Source organism: Gymnogyps californianus, chromosome 8, assembly GCF_018139145.2.
Source record: "Gymnogyps californianus isolate 813 chromosome 8, ASM1813914v2, whole genome shotgun sequence".
In the NCBI taxonomy this organism is placed as follows: Eukaryota; Metazoa; Chordata; class Aves; order Accipitriformes; family Cathartidae; genus Gymnogyps; species Gymnogyps californianus.
This window is the reverse complement of record NC_059478.1, coordinates 13879208-13902135: the sequence shown is the minus strand read 5'-3', so window position 1 is coordinate 13902135 and position 22928 is coordinate 13879208. Positions and strand designations below refer to the sequence as shown.

The following is a 22928-nucleotide window of genomic DNA, read 5'->3' as shown; positions in this document are numbered from 1 at the left end:
GTCTTTATGAAGTTACCACACATTTATATAAATACAGTCACTTCCAACGGGATAAAAGAGGAGAAAAAGAAATCACTGGGAGGTTAATTAAGGAGTGGAAAAGCTTGTCTGTGCAGGCTGTAGAATCTTCATCCTTAGGGCCTTTTGAGACCAGGCTGGAGAAAGTCCCGAGCGATGTGGTTGGAATTCAATGTTGACCCTGCTTTGAGTAGGAGGCTGGACGAGAGATCTCCACAAAAGCATCTCCTTCCTTTCCGACCTGAATGAGTATGTAGTTCTGACTCATATTGGTATTACTAAAACACTTGCATTGAAATTTCTCTCTGTATAAGCAAAGAACTCCTAAAACTAGAATTTCAACCCAAAAACATGATGCATTTTTGTTGAGGAACCCAATTCTTCAAGTATCTACAAATTTAACATCTTGGAAAGTAAAAAAAAAAACAACCAAAACACATTAGTCATCTATTTTGAATGTGGGGATGAGGGGGAGAGAAAGGAAAAAATTAATTCTTTTTGCTTTCTGCATCTGAGAAAAAAAACCTGCACATTTTTATGGCCTTGGCTTGCATGATACTCTGTTAAACCTCTGCTCTAGAGATGTTCAGCTTCAGTGGCCCAGTCCATCAGGGTGAACAGACTTCAAAAAACTTTTTCTCTTTCTTTGAGGGGGATTCTGTGCTGAGAGGGAGAGGTGGGCTGAACAGCCATGAGATATTAAGAGTTGTTTCAAGTGAAATTGTTCTTGCAACTTTAGTTTTCAATGTCACTAGAAAATACATATTTTTCTCAGGCTACCCTGACTGGAACTGAGAACAGTGTTTCTTAGTTCTGAGAGGAAAACATATTTGATGTTATATCATGATTTCACCATCTGGTGACTGGTGTGCAGATTAATAATCGGAACGTACTACAGAGCTACAAGGGAAAGAGGGAAGTTTGGTTTGCCTACAAGTTTCACAGACCTGCTGCATAAAAAGTTCTCCTATGTCATTACCCAGGAGTGAACTAAAAGGCCAATTTAAACAGGATGCAGCAGCACAGCCAGCACAGACTTGCTTTTGCAATCCTGACGCTCCCATCTGCTACAATTGCATGTTGACCAGCACATCCCAGAAAGTCTTCTGGACTTTATACAAACCACAAGCCACATACGGAACTTACTAGGCCAGCCAGCGTTACTTTTAAAGTTTCAACAGCCTCAGAAAAAACAGTACTGCTGGTGTCATCAAGAGAGAAAGTACACTGCCATATTTGCATACTGTGCCAATTCTTCCACCTGTTTCCAAGCTCATAGATATTTCCTAGCTTATACTAATGACAGCAACAAAAATGCAGTAATGGATCCTGCAAGAAATTGCTGCTAAATTTCTGCTTTTCTTCTAGATCCCTTTTGAACATCCTGTGCTTCTCCAGTCTTTTTTCCCAACTCCTTCCCAAACCCATCTCAATGAACTTGGACTGTCATCTGATCTACTCAGTGAGACCACTGTGACCACCCACAATGGCCAGATTTTTCCCCAAATTGCCAGTGTTCAGTCACGAAAGGAGCATGGCCTAAGACCCTTCAGGTATACTGCACATACAGTGCCAGGTCCATCATGACTCTTCAAGGAAAAGAAGCGGCCTTGACTTTATGGACTGAAGGCCTTATTTTTTCTGTTGAAAGATACAATAAACAATCGTTCCCTATTCACCAGGTACGCTGCACAGCCTACAAAACATGTTTTCTCTGTGGCTGGCTTCAGTGCACCCCAGACACCAGTCCCAGAGCTTGGGTCTCCCTCTGTGCTCTTGCTGCCCAGTGGCAGGGCAAGTCCTTCAGGCTCTGCACAGTGGCATCAGGCGCTATGACTCTGTCGGACTCTGTCGGACCAGAGCCAGTGGCAATAGTGGGCAACAGTGGCAGGTGGGGCTTTTGCCAGCCAGCAAGCAGCTAATTAGATATGGTAAGACCTGCGATTTCATCAGTCAAGTTTGGGGATTTTTTTTCCCCCTTTTGAGATTGCAGCCTCTGGCCTCAGAAAAAAAGGCAGGCTTTGGATGGTTGCAGTAGTAGCTGGCTGGTAACTGCCTCTGTACTCACTACTCACACTGCAGAATGCCGTCTCATGCCCATAATCACAGGTTGTAGTTATGGCTGTGCTTCACCCATGCTGCTTGCCTTGGCCAGACACAGCTGCTATCCTGAAGCACCATATTAATGTCTATGCCAGAAAGATCTTAATACCTTGCTGTTCAGGTAAAGTGGCAGGAGGAAAAGAGAAGTCTCTTCAGCTAAAGGCTAATGAGAATGCTGTTATGAAAGCAATAGAACTTCTTACAATTTGGTCTGAAGACAAGCTCTTAACTATTAATGGAGGGGAAGAAGGGAAGGGTCATCTGTCCCTTTGGAGCATTATTTCAGATTTGACTAAGGCAGATTTTGTATATCATCTGTCTAAAGCACCACCTGACAGAGACATGGCCCTGAAGAACGGCTCACGAGCAGCCCACCACAGCGCTTACGGGAAGCCCAGCACCAGCGAGACCGAGGGGGCGGGCAGACCCCGACGGCTGGCTCAGGTTGCTGCTCCGGCCGCGCGTCAGCACACGGGCCACAGGAACGGCAGACCCAGCACGCCACAGCAGCTTGCCACAGCAGCTTGCCACAGCAGCTTGCCACAGCAGCTTGCCACAGCAGCTTACCGCGGCGCCCCTTTCCGCCCCCCGGCCGCTAGCGGATCCCCAGCACGGCGCGGGGCCGGCACGTCCCGAACCCGCAGCCCCGCCGCACACGCACCAACCACCTCAGCGCGCCCTTCCCTCCCTTCCCGCTAGCGACAACCCATTCCCACGGCGCCGCCAGTCTCGCGAGACTTGAGGCCCAAGACCCCGCCTCCGCTCTCGCGAGATTTGTCCCCTTGCTTCCGGGTGCGCACGGCTGTCCCTCCCGCCGTGCGCGCTGCGATGGCGGCGCCGGGCTGTGAGGAGGCGCGGGCGGCCGGCGTGGGGCTGGGTGCCGGCCCGCCTCACCCCAGCGTCCCGCCTCACCCCGGCGTGGCACGGCGGCGGGGCCGGACGCTGCTGGTGCGGCACCTGCCCGCCGAGCTTACGGCGGCGGAGAAGGAGGATCTGCTGAAGCACTTCGGGGCGGTGTCTGTGCGCGTCCTGTCGGACCACGGGCGGCTGGTGAGGGCCGGGGCCTGGGGCGGCTCCGGGCGGCGGGGGCGGGAGGAGAGACCTGCCGCCGCCCTGGGCCGTTTGCCGCGGCTGAGAGGCGCGGAGCGGGCCGCAGGGAGGGGGGTGAGCGTGTTTGCCGGGTCAGGGCTCTTCCTTCTCCCCGCTCGGGCCGGAGCGGGGGCGGAGCGGGCTGCGGCGCGGTGGCCCTGCGCGCTGGGAGAGCACCGCGGGGCCGAAGCGGGGCGGTCGGGAGAGCGTCTGACACGGGGGTCCCGTCTCCCCGCCGGCTGCAAGTCCTGTGCCTTTGGCCGCAGCTTTGGCCTCGTTCGTTGTTACGAATACGGGTGTGGAAAAGCAGGGCAGAAGGGTCTGTTGGTAGGTGTAGGGATGCAGTTTCACAGGTCTGTCTGTTGAAATCTTCGTTTTATTTTATTTTTTTCTTCCTCCAAGTTACAAAAACATAGGAGTATCCATCTGGTGACAAGTGCTGTTTGGAAAGAGCCTTGTATTCCTGCAGAAGTGCAGATAAATGATGCCCGCATCTTCTGTCAGGGTCATGTTTTCTTTTATAGGATCTTAAAAATATTGACTTCGTTACAATGATTTTCCTGCTAGCTGCTTGTCTGACAGTATTAATGTTTTGGGTTTTTAATATGAATAATGTAGTGGCAAGATGAAGTAATAAAGTATATTAAAACAAGTTTAAGATGAACTATGTATTCTGTGAGGATTTGATCTAATTTGGAAAGCTTAAGGTTTTTTTAAACTTAAAAAGGGAAAATGTTAGTTAGAAACCATCCAAATAGTTATGACTTTTGTAGCAGGAAAAGTATTATTTTTAGGAGTTGCTTTGGTGAAAATGTTCTGCTGAGAGGTGCTGAAATAAATTTCCTTTTTTGAAAAAAGGGTTAAACTTCTTTATCAATATGTACTTTCTTGCAGTTTAGGATGGCTTTTGCTCACTAGAAGGAAAATACTGTTTTCCTGTATTCCTCAAACTGCTGAGTTCCTGTCTTAATTTTTGACTACAGGAGGTGCTTGTCCTAAATTCTTAAGAAAAACATTCTCTAGTCCTTCACCTTTGCTCCACATGGGAGTTAGATGACTACTATCTGGTAGCTTTCAAATGTATAAACTTGAACTTACAAATTAATTGTGGGTATATGTCGTACATGCAATTTCTTACCTTTTTGATTTGAATTCAGTATGACAATTTTTTTAATTTGTTTTCTAGAAACATACTGCTTTTGCTACCTTTCCCAGTGAAAATGCAGCTGTGAAGGTTTGTATTGAGTTTGTTATGGAATGTTTTAGCAAAGTACTTTCTGAATTGCCAGTTGTGCTCTAAAATGTTGTACGCATCGTCTAGGTCTCAGTGTTGGGGGAAAAAAATGCAGAGCAATGTAATATTAGAGTTCTGTTTCAGGAGGTGCTTGAAGGATTTGATAAAATGAACACTTCTGTAGAGTCATAAGAAAGGTGAGTTGGAAGGAGCTTGTGGCAGTCATCTGATCCAACCTGTCACTTAGAGCATGGCAAACTTACATGAGTTGAGACTGATCAGGGCCTTGTCTAGGGTGTGTGTGTGCATTTATATATAAACTATAAACCAAACATAATTTACTTGTGTCCTGCATAATTGCATATTTGCCATAAAATTCAGACATAGTGATGTACACAATTCAAGACTGCCTTGAATGTCCAACTTTGATAAGAAAAAGAAAACAACCATGTTAATGGGGGACACGGATACCAAAAAGGTAATACTAATAACACTTTTTAAATATGAATCTGGTAAAAAGCCTGTGTCCTGAATTTCCCTCTTATGCCCTGGTTTTTTGATGTTGCTTTTATTTTTTTTAGGCCATGCTGTAAAGTACTACTCAAAAAAATTACAAAGACTATGTGAGGTGAACAGTGGTGAATTTCAGTTGCTTTGTGTCAATTGTTAGCAGCCTAGCAGGATCTGACTTGCAGAATGCTGGAGCTTCGTAGTGTCACTGTTAAGAATCTTGATTTTAAAATTCCCAGCTATTACTAGTGGACTTCTGCATGTTTGTTGTTCATGAGCAAGAGGTTTGTTACTTGAAATCACAGAGATTTACTAGGCTATGTAATAAGTATCATTGTTAAGGCTGCAGTCTCGCTACTGTATTCAGATGACCTAAGTCTCTGCAGTGGTTCTAGCTGTGCAACCTTGTCTTTTTCCTTCTTGCTAGCAGAAAAGAGGCGGCTAAAAGCAGGTCTGTGAAGGCAGGAACGGTGCAGAACTACCTGTGTCTGTAGTGGCACAGACTTAGCTTAAAGCAGTTGGGACTGCATCCTATGCAAACTATGGCTAGTTTACCAACTAAAGAACAGTTATGCTTTGAAATAATTCTGATGTTTTTCCTCTTCCCTGTCTTTCTTTTCTCCATTATAATTATTTGAAGGCTTTGTCAAGACTGCATCAGCTGAAACTTTTAGGTCACACCTTAGTTGTTGAATTTGCAAAGGAGCAAGATAGTGTGCAGGTACTTAGCCAGCCTTCTGTCTCAGAGAAGTGTAAAAGGTATGTGCATAATTAGTTTCTATGTTTGTGGTCAAGGAAAGGAAATTCTGTATTCATGATACTTTTGTAGTACTGTTAAGTCAAAGGAGAAATTGCAACCATTTAGAAGTGCTAACAGGCAGGTTCAGATCTGTAGATAAGTGACTGCATTCCTCCCATTAGTATTGTTTCATTCAGTATCGTCATGAAATAATTCCCACCTATAGTTATTAATATCTTTAATCAGCAGATGGTCTTGTTTGTTCTCATTTACAGAGCAAGACTCCAGTCTGCATAAGCTGACCTCTGTGTTGCACAGGTTCCCTGTGTTTAAAACAGACTCTTCTACTTTTTTTCTGTGTCAGGATTATAATTATCTTTTGCTCTTAAACAGTGCATGCAATGCTTTCCTGATGTTTCTTTCTAATCTAATCACGAGTCAGGCAGAATTGACACCTGCTAGCATAACTGTGTAAGACTATACTATTATAGCCACTGGCTTCTAAGCTGGAGCTGATTTGCATGTATCTAGCTTGAAGCATGAGCAGAACAAACATAAAACTCTCCGAGTCTCTCTTCAAATAGTTAAAGAATATGTAATATTTAAAAATAAAAAAAAAAAAAAAGAATCCTAATGCTAGTGTGACCAAGAACTGTGATAGTTTGGGTTTCAATTGTCTGTCAAGTACTTAATTAAAAAAATAAATTGCATAGTTAGGTTTTCAAGTTTACCTATGTAATATGTAACGTAAGTGATAGAAGCTGTGTGATAGTGCTTAATTATGATCAACTATAGAGGTTTTAAGTTATTTATTTCCACTCTCTGAATATGAACAAATCAGTAATTTAATACCTTTGGTTTTATACAGTCTCTGAACAGAGAGTAACATGAAATAATTTTAGTTCTTTTGCTGTGAGTAGATTTAAGTCAGAAGTGTTTGAATATAGGGAGACTTACTTAAATCTGCATAAATATTTATTTTAGAAGTCTGGCTACTATAATTATCCACATGTATTAGTTCTTAAGAATTAATAATGGCTGTAGTAATGCCACTGATAAAAGATGTTAAAAATACTGTACTAATCTATTTCTTATATTTTTAATACATGAGATTAAACATATTTCATATATTATGTAAGGCACTTAAATTTTGCCGTTTCAATTAATGCTAAATTAATTTTCAGTTCAGAAGAACCAGTGAAAGAAGAAGTGAAGAAAGAAACAAGCTGTGTTAAAATAGAGAATGGAATTGCACCCAACCATGGGTTAGTGTTTTTTTTTCTTAATTATTTTGCTCTGTTACAGTTTATTTTGAAATAAGTGTTATGCACTGTTGAACAAGAGACAATGCCGTATACTGCATTTCCTCGTTTTGTTTCATAGTATGCTACTGTTCTACGTGCATAGCTGTAGGAATTGTCATAAAGATGAAATTTTAGTTCTTCAAGTTTAGAACCCTCACAGTTGAGTAGTGACTGGTGCTTTGAGCTGTGAAGTTGTGGATTGCATAATAGCCTTCTAGCACTATGCATTGCTTTATCAGGAAGAGTTTGAGGACTGGGTAGGTTGTCCCAGTGTTAGCAGCAGAATACTGTTGACTTTTGTTTTTCCAGAGGTTTCTTGTTCTTTTTTCCCATGTTTGCATTTTTGCATATATGAAGAATAAATTTCTGTTTGGGCTAATAAATCCAGCACTTTGAGCACTGAGTTTATGATGTTTGTACAGCATGCTATGCTGTGCTTTTGGCTTTGGACGTATTGCTTGTTTCTGTGCGCTTTAGGCTTTCTGCATGTGTTGGTACTTTCATTGTGCCCAAGCGCAGTAAGTCTGTCATGCATTAGGGGACTGCTCCCTGATGTTAAAGATGTAATGGAAGTGACCCAAAACTGTTCTAGGGGAAATAATAATATTTCAGTGATATTTCAGATGCAGTAAATAAACCTCTAGTAATCGTTAATTGTTATCAGTCATTATGTGGCAATGATGCTAAGATGTCTTGTTTTTAATCTTTTTTCCTCAGCCTCACCTTTCCCATCAATTCTTGCCTCAAATATTTGTATCCACCACCTTCAAGTACAATTCTAGCAAATATAGCAAATGCCTTGGCAAGCGTGCCCAAATTTTATGTCCAGGTAAGTAAAAAATAGCAAAAAAAGAAAGTGTAAAAATAAAAACATCTTCTTTTTCCTCTTTTAATTCTCCACAGAAATACTTTTTGTCACAGTAAATATTAAGTTAGTTTTCCTGTGATAGCGTTAACCAATGTTAATTTTTTACTATGTTGAGATAATAAGGTTTCATTGACCAGAAGTAACTTACTTCATTGACACTGAAGACTTAAGTGGATATGATCTTCCTAATTAGATGTGACTTGAGTACTTGGAATTTCATTCTGAGAAGATGCTTTACTTTTTTTGATTAGCCTTTTTAGGGTGTTGGTCATATTTAACATTAGTGTTGGATCTGAAGTGCAGACTTTCACATTGTTTAATAACCAATGTAGTTGTGTCTTCATTAAAAATATACTGATTTACACCTGCCAGAAGTTATCGGCTATGATACCTAGCAAGGAACTGTTTTTATTTATTTATTTAAAGGAAATCTTACTTATCTTGAATCATTTCAGGTACTTCATCTTATGAATAAAATGAATCTTCCTCCACCTTTTGGACCAATTACTGCTCGCCCTCCCATGGTAACTTTTTAAATATGTGTTTTAAGTACTGTAAAACGGTTTCACAATTTAAAATGTTAGCAACATGGTAGGAGATCTAAGTTCAAACTTCTAAAAAGTTGGAGAAATCTCTAGAGGATAGCAAATACTGCTGCATTTCATTGGGTAAGATGTGCACGTTAGTCTTCTAAAGAAATCTTTTTAGCTATACTTAGAACAAAGAAATTTACATGTATGACAGTAGCACTGGAATATTTCAAACTGTTGAGTATAAAAAAAAGGGAGGTTATAGTGTCATGTTACAGATACAGGAAATAAAGAATACCATTAGCCCGTTGCCTTACAAAGATGGGTTAAGTTCTTTGATCCGTGTGTTTCTTTGGACTTCTGATTAGATTCAGATTGTTAATGAGATTATACAGTGCTTTTGGATTTAAGTTGCTCTGTCTCCAGGATGTTTTTTGAAAGAGGCAGGGTTGGGGGAAACTGGCAGAGGCTTAGGGGGAGCCATTTCTGAAGGGAAACAGAAATACCAGCTCTGTGGTCTCAGTTCTCTGTTGCTGTGATAGAGTAGTTTACTGACTGCCAGTGGAAGATAGAGCAAGTGAGGACTTGCATTAATAGTGATAGCTACTGTATTTGGATATAGTGAAGTTGTGCTCCACTACACTTTGTTTTTGCCCTAACAGAACACCTGCTTCTGATAACGGGAGCTAGCTGGTAAAGAAAACTATGAAATAAATCTATCAAATAAACAAATTCACACTGATTTTCTGGGAATAATTTTATTTGTTGCCTGGTATTGGGCCAGGTTAAGCACTGTGAATTTAAAGGTCATGCAAAAGAGAGTTGTAAGGTGAGAAGCGAGTCCTCGAAGTTCCTAGAACAGTTTCTAAAGGGCACAGAGTATTTCTAATGCCAGAAGACATCAGTGCTTTATGGAACTGACGGTACATAAAAGTAGCTGTTAAGTGTAGTAAGATTGTTGAAAATGGGGCTGGAGATAATTTTGTACATAGGGAATTCCTTATATGTGGTTTTTGCAGTCTCAATGAAAAAATTGATTCCTTTCATTAAATCCTCACTCCTTACAGAAATAGAAATGTAACTTTGATAGGTGGTGCAAGGTTCAGTGTAGAAACTGAGATGGCTTGGGAGCTTAGGCTTCCTCCCATATGTTTTGACCATATTCTTCTCAGGAAAGTCCTTAAAGCTGAGTGCAAAGTAAAAACCCAGGGCCATGGTTGCTATTTTTTTTAACTCCTCAAATTAAAAGAATGAAAACATTCACTGTTACGCTTCAGAAAGCAGCAAGTTTATTTTCTTGTTGAAAGTTTTCATTAGTAATGTAGTTTAGCAAAATAGCATCTAGATCCCTATAAACATACTGTAAAAAATGCTTCATTGCTTTGACTGTTTTTATTATGTAAAGGAAAACAAGATATGCAATTTTTTTTCTTAAAATATTTCGTTACTTTTTTAAACTTTTTCCCTATAATTAGTATGAAGAGTATTTACCAGTGCCTGTGCCACCTCCCCCAATCCCACCTCTGCCTCCTGAAGAACCTCCTTTGCCTGAAGAGGAAGAAGAGCAACTATCTAGTGGAGATGAATCAGAATATGAAAGTGATAATGAGGAGGAAAAGGAGAGGTATGCATTTTACAGTCATTTGCAAGCTTTTGGGCTCTTTTAAAGTTGTGTTTTTACTTTTCTAGCTTCTAGTTCAGCAAATGGTGGAATCTGTTAACGTTTGCAGTACATAGGTAATCTTTCCAGATGCTTAGGGAAGCTCCAGAGTGACTTAAAAACAGGACAGTGCTGTTTTGAATCACAGTAACAGAAGGAAAATGGCCAAATGGTATGCAAATTATCATTTGTTCCCATGTCCAAAAAACAAAAACCCAACGAAACAAAAACTCAGAATGAAGAGAGAGTGCAGATGTAAGGAAGCAATAATTAGTTTTTCTGGATTCTTCATTTTTCCATATCTTTACTGAGTAAACTACTCAGCCTGAATCATATGTGCACTCTGACTTCCAAAATGTCGTTTTTGGAAGTATGTATTGCTAGGAGTAATAATAATGGGAGGTTGTGTGTGCTGAGGATTCTCTTGCAGTTTTGGGACTGAATTACATCATAGCTGGTTTTATTAATCTTTAAACTAATACTAAATGAAGAAGTAATTTTCTTTATTTGCTATTTAACCTGAAAAGTAAATCAGAAAGTCCCTATGCTATATTCAGAAAAATACATGCATTTGGAAAAAGGCACTCCTGTTGAGTGGAAACAGTATTATTAAAAAAAAAAAAAAGGTTCAGCTTGGGGCTTCTTAGCATTTCTACAGCTTCAGTGTCCTAATTAGGTGCATGCTTGGGGAGGGAAGGGGCATCATTGAACTCATTACGATTTTGATCGGTTACTTAAGTGCTCTGTGTATATCTATTTGCTGTGTGTTACAGTTTATTAATGTAGTTTCCGTCTTAAGATAGCTAGATTTATAACCGTATTCTGAAAAGTTGTATTTCAGGGGCTTTAAGGAAGGGGGAAGGGTTTTCAAAATGAGTATTTTCAAATAAACTCTAAACCACTTTGGTTCTTTTTTAAATTTTGTTTAAAATAGAATGACCAAGTTGATGGAATTAGCAACCCTTCAGCCTAAAAGACCAATAAACACAAAGAGACGTGGTGTTAGAAAAAAGCAAAGAATTAAAGACTTACTGAATGTTCCCGTGTGTACTCCCCACAGGTTTGTATTATTTCTGTGCTTTTTGCACTTTTTCAGAAGACTATTCCTTTTACTAAATGTTCTGTCGCGTTTGCTTTAGTGTTGCTGTCTTAAAACAAGCATTTTTCACTGATATGTAAATTTAGTACTGGAGTTGGTCTTCCCTTATCCTCATGCTTGGTTTTATTGTTCTAAAGGTCCAAATTTTTGTGTAATTTGAACTCAAGTCTGCTCAACAACCTTAATCTGTAAAGCATGCCTGGTTGAAGGTCTGTGTTTCTCTTGCTATCAAACTAATAAAAATCCCTTTTTCATAAAAAAGAAAAACAATTTCATATCACAGCCCTGACAGAAGCAATCTGGATTTATTGTTTGGGTTCCTTAAAATAAAAATTTAAGATAAAAAAAAGATGATACTGGAAGAATAAAAACTGATTTGGTTTAAAGTAAGTTTGGTTTTTGAAACTGCAGTACTATGGCACAGTAGACACCAGTGTAGTATTTCTATGTAGTGATGATCAATTGTGAATGCATTTTTACTAATAGCCTCCTTCTTCCTGAAAGTGATTTGCTATACTTTTTGAAAATTTGGTATATTTTATACACTATGTGAGAGCAGCAGCAAGGCCAGTTATTTTTCGTATTTAAGTTACTGATAAAGTTTTCCATAAGTGCCTGTCTATACTGTAATGTGGTATATAATTACTGCCAGCCATACCTACTATATTTGCAGTGTTTTAATCAAGTTGAACTGTATTGGGTGAAATTTATGAAATGGAGAACTCATGTGTTTGTGGTAAACAGCATCAAATCTATCTGGAAGAAATCTTGTATTTGACTATGCATTCATCAGTGTCTAATTTAATTAACATGTTGTTGTTTTAAACAGTAATTTGCACCCTACACTGTCACCGTCAGATGTCTTTGAGCAGCCACAGCATGTAGGTCATAAAAAAATCGAGTTCCATATTACTACTGACATTCCAGCTGTTCTTCAGATAAACTCAGAAAAAGAAGAAAAAAATGGTAAGAGTTTGTACTTCAAATTAATTTAATATTAAATTCATGTGGTTTCAGTATGTAGAAGGCTGCTGAAGTTAGGCCAGGGAATTCTTTTCTTCTTTTCTATTGGAGCTTTCATAAATAGTATACATCAGGGTTTAAGAACACCAACTTGCGTCTTGTCTGCATTTGCTATTTTTCCCATGTTAAAGCACAGAACTCTGTGCTTTGGTACAGTAAAGGATCAAGAGGATTTTAAAGGTCTCTTTCCTATGTGATCTGTGGGTTTATGGTGAATTGCACTCTGTTTTAAATGCTAAGGTGTTTTTAGCAAATATGTTACAGATGCATTCTCAGTATTATATAGCGTAATTGAATATATCGGGCTAATTTCAGATTTTCCTTTTCCAGCTCTTAGAGAGCAGCATTCAAGTGATTGCCAGCTCCTTCTCTGTGATGCACCGATTATCTGCTATAAAAATGCTGGGTGATAATAGCAATGAGGTGTGATGGTTTCTTATAGGGTTATGGTCAGTCTGTTTCTTGGTGCTTTACAGTAATACACAGTTTCTTTGAATGAAAATTAGATAAACCATTGAAATGGATACAGGCATGAACAGCAAGGCTAGTTTTACCTTAACTGGCATGTGCCATGGCTTTTATTTGTAGTACAGTTGATTTTATAGGACCATATAGAGCAGGTGTTTGTCAAACCAGGGATTAAGACACATTTCTTTGAGGATGTGTTCAAATTGCTTTACAAAGTCTACTATATTAAAATGTTACTGAAAGGAGTATACTTTTTTGCTTGCTGTTGATCCTCTTGTGAATAAACATACAAACCACTTATATAATGTGTTGAAATTTCAGACCTTTATGCAACCACAGAAGAAATCAGTAATACAGGCTTTGGAAGGATTTTCCCAGCTCCTAGCTCAAATGATAAAATGGAAACTGAAGAGGAGGATGATGAAATACCATCAGAATTTATCTCTAGAAGGGATCTAGAAAAAAACAGACTTTCTAGAGAAGGTATAACTGTGAGAATAAATTATCTAATAATAGCTCTTTGATTTGTTGCAGCAAATAGTTTAAATAAGTATTTCCTTTATTAATTGATCATATATTAAATTTAATTATTTTATACTGAGCAAAAATACAAAGTAAATGAGCTAAAATGCCTGTTTTTCTGTCTTCTTCAAGAAATGGAAAAATTTTCTGTTTTCAAAAACTATGAGCCAGGTGATCCAAATTGCAGGATATATGTGAAGAATTTAGCTAAACAAGTTCAAGAAAAGGTAGGTAAACAAGCAAATTAAATATTTATCAAAAGGGCTTTTTATCAGCTTTCCTCTTATACCTACCCTTTAATTTCAGGATCTCAAGTTCATTTTTGGAAGATACGTTGACTTCCAGTCAGAAGTGGAACGAAATATGTAAGTTAATTTGATACTTGGTTAAAATTAAGCATTTTATGTTAACTTCTATAATACTGGTGAAAATTGTGATTTAAAAACTAGTCATCTTTAGTTTTTTCTTTATGCTTCTGCATGAAGAAAAAACATGTTTAATCTGAAAATCTTCATTTATCACAAGTACAGAAATAGAATTATTTTTTGAACAGTGTCTGAAGACCCTACTATTTTCTCCTTATATTTTCGTTACCAAATTTACTGTTTATTGGCTGAGCGACACAGAATGAACAGTGTAGATGATTGCGTGTATCTCATCATTTTGCATATGTCATATTTACTACAGTTGCACACCGATTTGCCGTCCTGCAGTCTAATGTCACTTTTTACTCAATGGTTCCCCCATGCAAAATGGTCTCCAAAGACATAATTCCTGCTTATAGGCTCTGCTCCAGTTTCTGCTACTTCTCCAACTTGAAGCGTGAGAATTATATTTGTACTGTGAAATACGAAAGTGGGGTTAAACATGAGTAATTCCTGGTTTCTCAATTTTGCCTCTAGGTTTGACATACGTTTGATGAAAGAAGGCCGTATGAAGGGACAGGCTTTCATTGGACTTCCTAATGAAAAAGCAGCTGCTAAAGCTTTAAAAGAAGTAAATGGATATGTCTTATTTGAAAAACCCATGGTGGTTGTATCTTTTTCTTCAAACATTTACATTAAATTCTTTGTAATCTGTCCATCAATCTCTAGTTTTGCTGTCAGTGTTCTACTTACTAGAAATCTATGGAAACAGGAGATACCTTAAGAAAACCAGGGAGCACAGTATAGTGTACTATTGTTAATTTTATGATAACTGAAAAATATAGAGGCACCTCTTCTGAAATAGGAAAGTAAATGTGCTTTATATAAGACAATAAAAGTGTCTTCTCTGATCTTAGCTCTTTGATCTGATCCTGAAAACATAATACAAAAGATAACTTAGCTTGTATGACCATTGTATTTAAATACAAGTAGGCTTTTTGACTTGGTTAAGCCTGTGTTTACAGAATTAAAAACATAAAGAAATGTTCCTGTCAGGGCCAGTGGTCTCTATTTAGACTGCTTCTCCAGCTGGAACTGTCAGTTACTTTTTGGGCCTGTGCAACATGTTGGGATTTCTACACTTTTTCATTGCATTGCCCTGTTTTTTGTCTATAAATCCTTTCTTCCTTTTCACTTAAATGTTTCATAGTTTATTTCCTTTTCTTTGTACTCTTGTTCACTGCAACCTCTGTTCCCTTTAGCTTTTTTCATCCCAAATACCTACTGAGACATCAAAGTTATGGAATTAACATGATGGGATGGAGGATTGTAAATATCAATGTTATATATAACAATAGTGTCTATTACTCAAAGATTAGGACCTCACTGATCTGTTATATATGTTTAATACTGTAGTAGAATTGATTCACAGATAAAGGCCACTTTTTAAACTATCTTTTGCTGAAATAATACTTATTTTTTGCTTATTGATTGGCTTCTGTTTATCATTGACACTTGTAGTCCTTAACAGAATCTCAGCAATTTGCTCGTTCAGCTAGACCAAAACAGGATGCCAATGAAGGGAAAAGAAAAAAGTAGAACACTGCACAAGGTATGGATTCTCTGCCTGAAAATAAAAATAAAGAAATAGGCTGGGGTTTTTTGTTCATTTGTTTTGTTGGGGTTTTTTTGTTTGTTTTTATTTATTATCTTTTTAATGGCTTCTTTAGGAATAGTGATGGTGGAGGGGAAATGTTCCATACAATTTTCTTTTCTTAAATGTGCACTTATATCAGAAAACCAGAATGCAAGTTATATAGTTGGTGTAAGTTTAAAATGTTGCTTCTTCCTCTGTTCAGAAACTCTGAGACTGCCATTTCCCTAATCCTGATATCCTAGGGTAGTTGTCAATTTTTCTAATCCTTAATCTGGGGAGCTAAGGAGGATAATTCCGTGGAATAGGACCACTTACCTTTTAGTAATCTTCTGGGGTTTTGGCTTTGAAAAGAGTTGCCTCTCTTTTCCTTCTCTTCCATCCCTGCCATTGTAAAGTGATCCTGAAGAACTGTTTCCAGCAATAAACTCACTTCTGCTAGCTCTGTAAAGGACCTTTGGTTTTGCTAACTTCGGAAAATGAGATCTTAGTGCTGTTGCAGCATCCTTTAAACTTGTCTGATTTAGGAAAGGATATTGTGTCACAAAGTGCTACGTAATGTTGCATTGATGAAGGCTTCCTTTGTTGTGGAATGCATAGGTCCTGATTTTTGGCATTATTGTCTAAACTTGATGGGAAAGTAACTTTCAGCAGAAAGTAATCACTATTAATTTCCTATCATATAGCTTTACTTCACTACTGCTTACCCTATTTGCTTTATATGAGAGTAACTCAAGCAAAATCAGCTCTAATTTAACTGTGAGGGTTTCATGGCCTAAAAACATTTGAGTAGTGAACTGTCTCAAATTAGCATGTGAAGTAACTAGTGCAAGAATTAGAAGCACTTATTTTTCAATCTGCACCCTCTGATAGATCAGCTAGCTCAAATTTAAAGGGCATTTAACTTAATTACAGATTACAGTTGGGCATCACTCTGGTTATGCCTCCGCCTAAGACCAAATGAACTCAAAGCTTAGGCTGAATGCTTCTGAAACATTCTACTTAATCCATGATGTGTTTTTAATCCGGTTGTTTTGATCATTGTTACTTTGGAAAAAAACCCTGAAGTTTGAAATAAAGGATGTGAATAGCTGGTTTTGATTTTTAAAAATTGGTTGGAGACCCCTCAGTATGGTTGTTGTGAGGGTAGTATTTCTATTTGTAACAGTTACTTCAATTATAGGTTTCTTGTTCTGTTAGTTGTCTAAGGATTTTTTTCATCAGATTATATCTGAGTTTGTTTCCCTCATTTCTGAGATGATATTTGGTCTTACCAGTTCCTATTTTGAGTTATTGATCTGTGGTTTGCAAAATCTGTATTTTATTTTATCAAATTAAAGACCACTTTTTTTTACAGGCATTCTTCTGTATTGGTCATTGAAAAGGGACAAATGAGCATTGGCTAAAGTATTCTATTAGGAACAAGGGTTTATGGGAATGTTTCAGTCTTGTTTCTTACTCCTTGCTTGTTAGAAAAAACCTTATATTATATTTTATCCAGTGTCTAATAAGAAGAAAATTACTAAGGTTTCTTTAAATGCAAAAAAGAAACTTGAAATATTTTAGCTATTGGAAAGTCTTATAAATGAAGTCTGAACACTTTTATTCTTTTAGAAATTCCATGTCTTTCCAACTAATTTTGTACAGTAAGTCAAATTCTGACTACATGCTAAATAATACTTGAATTACATAAAGAAAATAACGAGGTGCTTATTTGGTTATTAATCATGTTGGTGGTCAACTCAGAAGCTTTTTTTTAGAGTGAGCAAATGCATACTTATGCAAGACTTATTTGTGCACCTGAAAGTCTTACATGAGTTACCTTGGTGTCATTGGTTTAATGTATCACGGGCAGAACTTCTTCCTTATCTTGACCATTTATATGTAAAGATCACAGAATGTGCAGTGGACTAGTACAGATTTCTAGGGATCCATGAGGTTTAATTAAAAATATTTATTTCATTTCCCAACTAATGATGAAAATGAACCCTATTTCTGCATGACTATTTTCCTGTTCCTGCTGGAATATTCTGATGGATGCTGATTTATGATGCAAAATTCCATGATAGAAATCTGAGTCTGTAAGGAAGAACAGTGTCAGAATCTCATTTGAAACACAACTATGCATATAAACAAGTTTATGCAAACATTTGAGAGACTTCAAATTTGATCTGTATCCTGTGTCTCAATGTTGTTGTTTTTTTTAACAACTAAATTGACATAAGTTAAACTTTTGATTGTTTTTAAACAGGAAGAAGCTGTGTTAAATTCATGAATCTTATTGCAAATATTTTTATTTTTTAGTATTTTCTCTACAAAGGCTTTATCTTTTGTAGAGAAAATAATACATGCGGTTTATAAAAATACTATGTAACTCCTTGCTGGCTGAAATGTCTTTTTCTTGATGGACTGGCAAAAATTTCAGTTAGTATTTGGGGTGACTATTTTTTCTGTAGCTAAAATACAGCTTTTTGGGAGAAAGGTTATGTAGAAGAAACTGATGTTGAGAGGTCTCCAGCTTCTTCGTAGGGAAGAAGTGACTTGAAAGCCTGCATTGAATGGAAACATGATTGGGTTTTGGACCTGATGGAAAAAGTGAGTTTGTAAAATGGCAAAGACTTGAAGGAGAATTAATAAGACAGAAAAATCTGGTATTGTCCTAGTAGTTCAAGTTATCAAAAAATGTATTTACCTTTGAATATGGAGTTTAGTGTTGGTGGACTCATCAGCCCTCGTTAAATCTCATAAGGGGTCAAAACTGTATTTTATCAGAGGCATCTTTGCTTTTGATAGGTAGCATAAAGTTATGTGTATGCAATACTGAGAATCAAGTAAAATTAAACCACATTCTGCTGTTCTTCTTTAGAAACATTCCTGCGTAAATACTGCAGTAATACTGTCATGCAGAGTGTATCCTTTCTTGTTGTATCCTTTTTTTGTGCGATGTTTCCCGTAGCACTCAACTACATCTAAATTTTTGTATAGAGTAGGTGTGGGGAGGAGTTTACATGTTTTAGAGCTTGAACTAATCTGGTAATTTTAAAAGCAAAGGGCACTTTTTCAGGGGGGAAAAAAAAAAAATCAATGAGTTGTCTGTGTTGCGTGAATAGACACAATGAAGGTTCCTAGTCTTAAAAGGTGACCTACACCTCTTCCTCAAAGGTCATATAACTTGCTAATTTGTGGTCCAGTTCCTTAGCTTGTATGAGCTAGAAGTGTTCCACTGATGTGCGTGGAGCTGTGCTGAGCTCACACTGAGGATGTCGTCTTGTTTTTCTTTAAATAAATGTAATAATAATAGTACGTTGGTTAAAATATGTTGCAGAGCAATTCTTAATAATATTAAAGGGTTGACCAGTATCTTAGATCATTTGATGATTACTGTTGTCCTGGTATACAAGAAACAATCTGTAGTTGACTTAGTTTGTACATTCCTTACTTTTTCTTTTTTGAGTAGAGAAGAAAATCTAAGAATATCTCGCAATGAAGTATTTGGAATTGAACTGTTAATCAACTATTAATCACTGCTACCTTTTTGTTGGTTTTTTGTTTTTTTAGATTGTTCTCTGCACTGAGGTAGTGTTGTTGCCAGTGACTTATATTTTTCTTCTGGGTTTAATATTACATTATTGTTTAACTTACTGTAATATAAAATTAATACAGCCTGTATCTAGTCAGATAAAAGTCAGATTTTTTCCAGACATTCAGCACTTTTCTAAATACTAAGCATCTTTCAATTTAGTTGTCAAAAGAAAGCATAACACTACTGTTTTCTAGTTGTTCTTACTTTTAACATGCCTTTGTGATGTTCCAGGTCCCTTTTGTGTTCCATCTCTTTCAAGTATTATCAAGCTGGGGGAAGAAGCAGTGTAATCATCAGGACTCTTGAACTGTGCGTAGTAGCATTTCTAAAGTATTTAAGGCAGAGTAAATTTTCTCTTCTTAAAGATTCCAGATATCTTTAAACTGTCACAAGACTTATGATAAATGTATGTTAGCTTGCTTGTGAAATCTCTAATAAATTATTTCCTTTCTCTTCATTTTGCCTTTTTCTCTTCATATTGACTTTTGTTTTGTTGTGGGCTTTGGGAGTGGGAAGGAGGAGGAAGACACTTCTGGTTTGGTTTTTTTGTTTTGGTTTTTTTCAAGGTGAACAGTCCAATTGTAACTGTGCAGCATGTTCTAGATGATTCAGAGTATGTATTCATAGGCACCTCCTTGAGTGTGATGCTTAGCTGTTAGTGTTTCAGGCTAAAAAGATAAGAAAATCTAAGGATAATCTCATTTTAGTGTGAATCTTTTTCTTGTCTAGGAGACTAAGCAGGAGGACTAGTGCACTGGCATGAATTTGTACTGTGAAATTAGGCACTGTTTTTTCCTCAGTAATTAACTTTCATTGTTCATCCGCATCTTGAAAAATATCACTAGCGAGGCTAAAGTCATTAAAACAAGAGTAGCAGTTAAAACAGTGTTAAACCAGTGTAGGTGCAGTCCTTGCCCTGTTGAACTGTGTTTAATAAAAATAATTCTGTGGAGGTCACATAGTAAGATTTGTTACATACTAGGAAGATTAGCATAGCTTTCTAAAACCATGTGGGAAACATTGCAATGACATTTACTTGGCAAGAGAGTCCAATGGAATAATTTTCTCCTTAAATCCATAAAATATTAATTCATAGTTGATGGTGTAGTAACAGGCTGGTGTAAAGACTTTTGTTTTGTCATCATTCCAGCTGCAAACAGCCTAAATCACTAGTACTGATTACTGGACCAAAATAAGTGTATCTTTGCTGTTTTTTCAATATGAACTGGCTTAGCAGATTACTTTAAAATGCTTTTACTGGAATTGTTCTTAGCTTATTTGCTGCGTTCCCATGTGGACTGCGTAGGACTGCGTAGTTGTTCGTTAGTTTATCTCATCTGTATTTGGAATAGTAGGCCAGGAAAAATACACTGAGAGGAAGTTTTATGAGAACTTCTGAAGGATTTATGACGCTTAGAAGAGAGGAAAAAAGTGGCTTAAAAAAAAAAAATGTGAGTGTTCTGTGGCCATTCAATTATGAATAAAGCTAAGCTGTGTTCTTGGTGGGGTTATATTATTAAAGAACAAATAAAACATATTCCCCACCATCCTATACTGATATCTGTCAAGGAAATTTCTGCAGTCCAGTTGAGAGAACTTTTTTCAAAGTCAGAAGGCAAAGCTTTCATTCCCTTAAATCAACTGGTTTTTTGTATACCCATTTCTGCTGGTTGGTTTTGGGTTTTGTTTGGGTGTTTGTTTTTTTTTCCCCTTGGAACGTTTCTTCTGCTTGATCTGATATTTCAGGTCAAATGACCTCTGTTTTTTTAACAAGTCTTTAGGGCCAGCTTCCGAGATCGCACATAAGCAGTGAATGCAGGCTTATTTCACAGTTTTTCTTCATTAGCTAATGACATATAGACACAGCAACATTTCTTATTTAATTAAACTTTTGAATATACTTGTATCACTATAATTTTCAAGGTGAGGCTGACTCAGAATCAACAATCATGAATTTTACTATAGTGCTCTTCTATAAATTGACTCCTTGATATAGCAAAGATCTTGTGATAACAGAAGCTAAATTAGATTTATTTTCGATATATAAATGTGAGTTGTGTGCCTTGTCAGAATTTTCTTTGAAAGCCAAATTCAGAAGGTCATTCTAATATGCTTTTAATTCTAAAGAGATGGATTTTAAAAAAGCATGCACATTTCTCTAGTGTCCTCAGTGTGTGTTTGATATATAAGGCTCATCTTCAGTTCCAGTATTTTGAGTGTTTTTTCCTCAAAAACTTTGTATTTTAGGGACTTCACTATATGGTAGTGAAAAGAAATTTTGGTTTTGAGAAGTTAAAAATAATAATGTCATCTGCAAAGTGGAGTTAACATGCATTCAGAAATGAACAGTTTCTAGCTAAATTATCCTTATGACAATAGTAACTTGGAAAATTCACTAAGACATTTCACATGTTACATAGTTTGCATCTTTGTTATCCCTTCATATCTTTGGAATTTGACAGCTAAGAGGGGACCTAATGTCAAACTGAGAATGACTTTTCCTTTATTATTTTCTAGGACATTTCTAAATGCCTCCAGTTTTTTTCCTTAAATGTATCTCCCTACTTGATACAAGACTGAAGAGAACACGTTTGCCATTGTAAATACTTTGGTTTCCTTAAGTAGCTTATGTTGCTACTGTTCCTATTGTAGGACAAACACTTGACTCTGCGACTCTTACCTGAGTCTCTTACTCCAGCCTAGCAAGCAGCTTCTGGCATGAGATCCCTTTATGTTATATAGAGACAAATATTTACTCTAGTTGTGGTTTTGACTGTTCCCTGAGAAAAGAAACATTATTCTGATAATGACAAACTCCATTTGTTACTTTGTATGGCAAAGCCACTGTGTAGTACCATTAAAGTAGAAAATACTACTTAATCCACTGTAGCCTTCAAACATGCGGAACCCTTCCTTGTGCTACTGCATTTTTAGCCTGTCTCTGGATGGAGCCACTTTACAAAGCTTTGTGACTCAGTTTATTGCACATGAAAAGGTATATAATAGAGGAAACACGCAATGTGTCCTAACACCCACGTTGAGTTACAAGTACAGAACTAAGCTATTAAAATACTGCGTAAAAGGCCAACTAAGTAAATTTTCAAAGCAGTGAAGCAGGATAAGCGTAAGGTGGTGCTGTAATCAAAGACAAAAGTACTTTAAAAAAAACAAAATGAGGTAAGTGTATATGCAGAGAGATTTGCTTTCTCAAATCTCGAGAACAAATATATTCCAGAATGTAATTTTATCTTGAATCAACATAATCCCATGTAGTATAAAGCTTTTAGATAAACTAGTTTATTTTACCGTATAGCAGTTTCTCACTGGCAGACCTGGCGCGGGGCTGAGGGGCTGGAGCTTGCTGCCTCGGGCGCCGTCAGCGGCGCCGCAGCGCGGGAGGGCGGCAGTGCGGGGCCGCGGTGCCTCTGCTCCCCTCCGCGCCGCTCCGCTCCGGCGGAAGGGGCTGGGCTCCCGTCGCTGCTGCCCCGGCGGCGCTCGGCTGGCGGTGGGCGGGATGGTGCTGCTGGAATCCGCTGAAAATGACGCAGGCTGGCCCCAAAATGTACGTATTGAGTTCTGCTTCTTGCTTTCGGTATGTTTAGAGCTTGTACATGCTGAAGAGGCCCGGCAGGATTTGTGGTCGGTAGAGCTGCTCCTGACAACAGTTGTGTAAGGGGCAGTGCTGTGTCTCTAAAGGAGGTGCCGAAGCAGAGTTTCTTGTCTGTATGAAATGTGCAGCTGCTGAGGGAAGTTCTGTGGGGACTGACTAGAAGTTCACAAGGAGACTACTTTCCTGTAACAGCCTTTAGCATCTGAAGCTTCAGCAGGCCTGCGTCAAACCTCTTGCAAATTTAAATATTGTTGCTAGTATTTTGGAGATAGCAGCTGAGTTTCATACCACAGACTTTAACCCAGCAGAAGACAAGCTGACCTGAGTTCTCACGTTGTCCAGACAGCAATAGCATTCTTCAGAAACAATTCTCTCCCATGTTCTTTGAATTGCAATCAGTTGTGCTCTCTTTTCTTCCATAGGGGAATACAGGCCTCTTACTTTTTTTCCAAGTTTCAAAAGCATTTTGAAGCTAGAGCCTTCAGAGTGTGTTGGGGCTTTCAACATCTCCATTCCCTTATCGTTGCTTGTACTGAACCCAAAGCAGCC

General features: G+C 38.0%; 2 protein-coding genes across 7 annotated transcripts in view; both read left to right on the top strand.

Moving 5' to 3' along the window:
- Positions 1 to 2949: 2949 nt before the first annotated feature.
- Positions 2950 to 19226, top strand: RNPC3 (RNA binding region (RNP1, RRM) containing 3). The gene is made up of 15 exons (XM_050901003.1): positions 2950 to 3171; positions 4397 to 4444; positions 5595 to 5713; positions 6878 to 6958; positions 7715 to 7826; positions 8321 to 8389; positions 9871 to 10019; positions 10990 to 11115; positions 11984 to 12120; positions 12967 to 13128; positions 13300 to 13394; positions 13474 to 13532; positions 14070 to 14202; positions 15072 to 15144; positions 18053 to 19226. Exons 1-14 carry the CDS (start codon positions 2950 to 2952, stop codon positions 15129 to 15131), a joined length of 1572 nt encoding a protein of 523 aa, XP_050756960.1. The 3' UTR covers positions 15132 to 15144; positions 18053 to 19226.
- LOC127019207 (pancreatic alpha-amylase-like) overlaps positions 19032 to 22928 on the top strand; it is a 19306-nt gene continuing 15409 nt past the window's right edge. For 3 of the 6 annotated variants that reach the window (XM_050901162.1, XM_050901163.1, XM_050901158.1), the window contains exon 1: positions 19032 to 19078. The gene's annotated coding sequence lies outside the window, so the exon portion shown is untranslated. Of the gene's footprint in view, positions 19079 to 22098; positions 22332 to 22928 lie in introns of those variants that run through there. The other 3 variants (XM_050901159.1, XM_050901161.1, XM_050901160.1) reach the window with 3 other exon arrangements.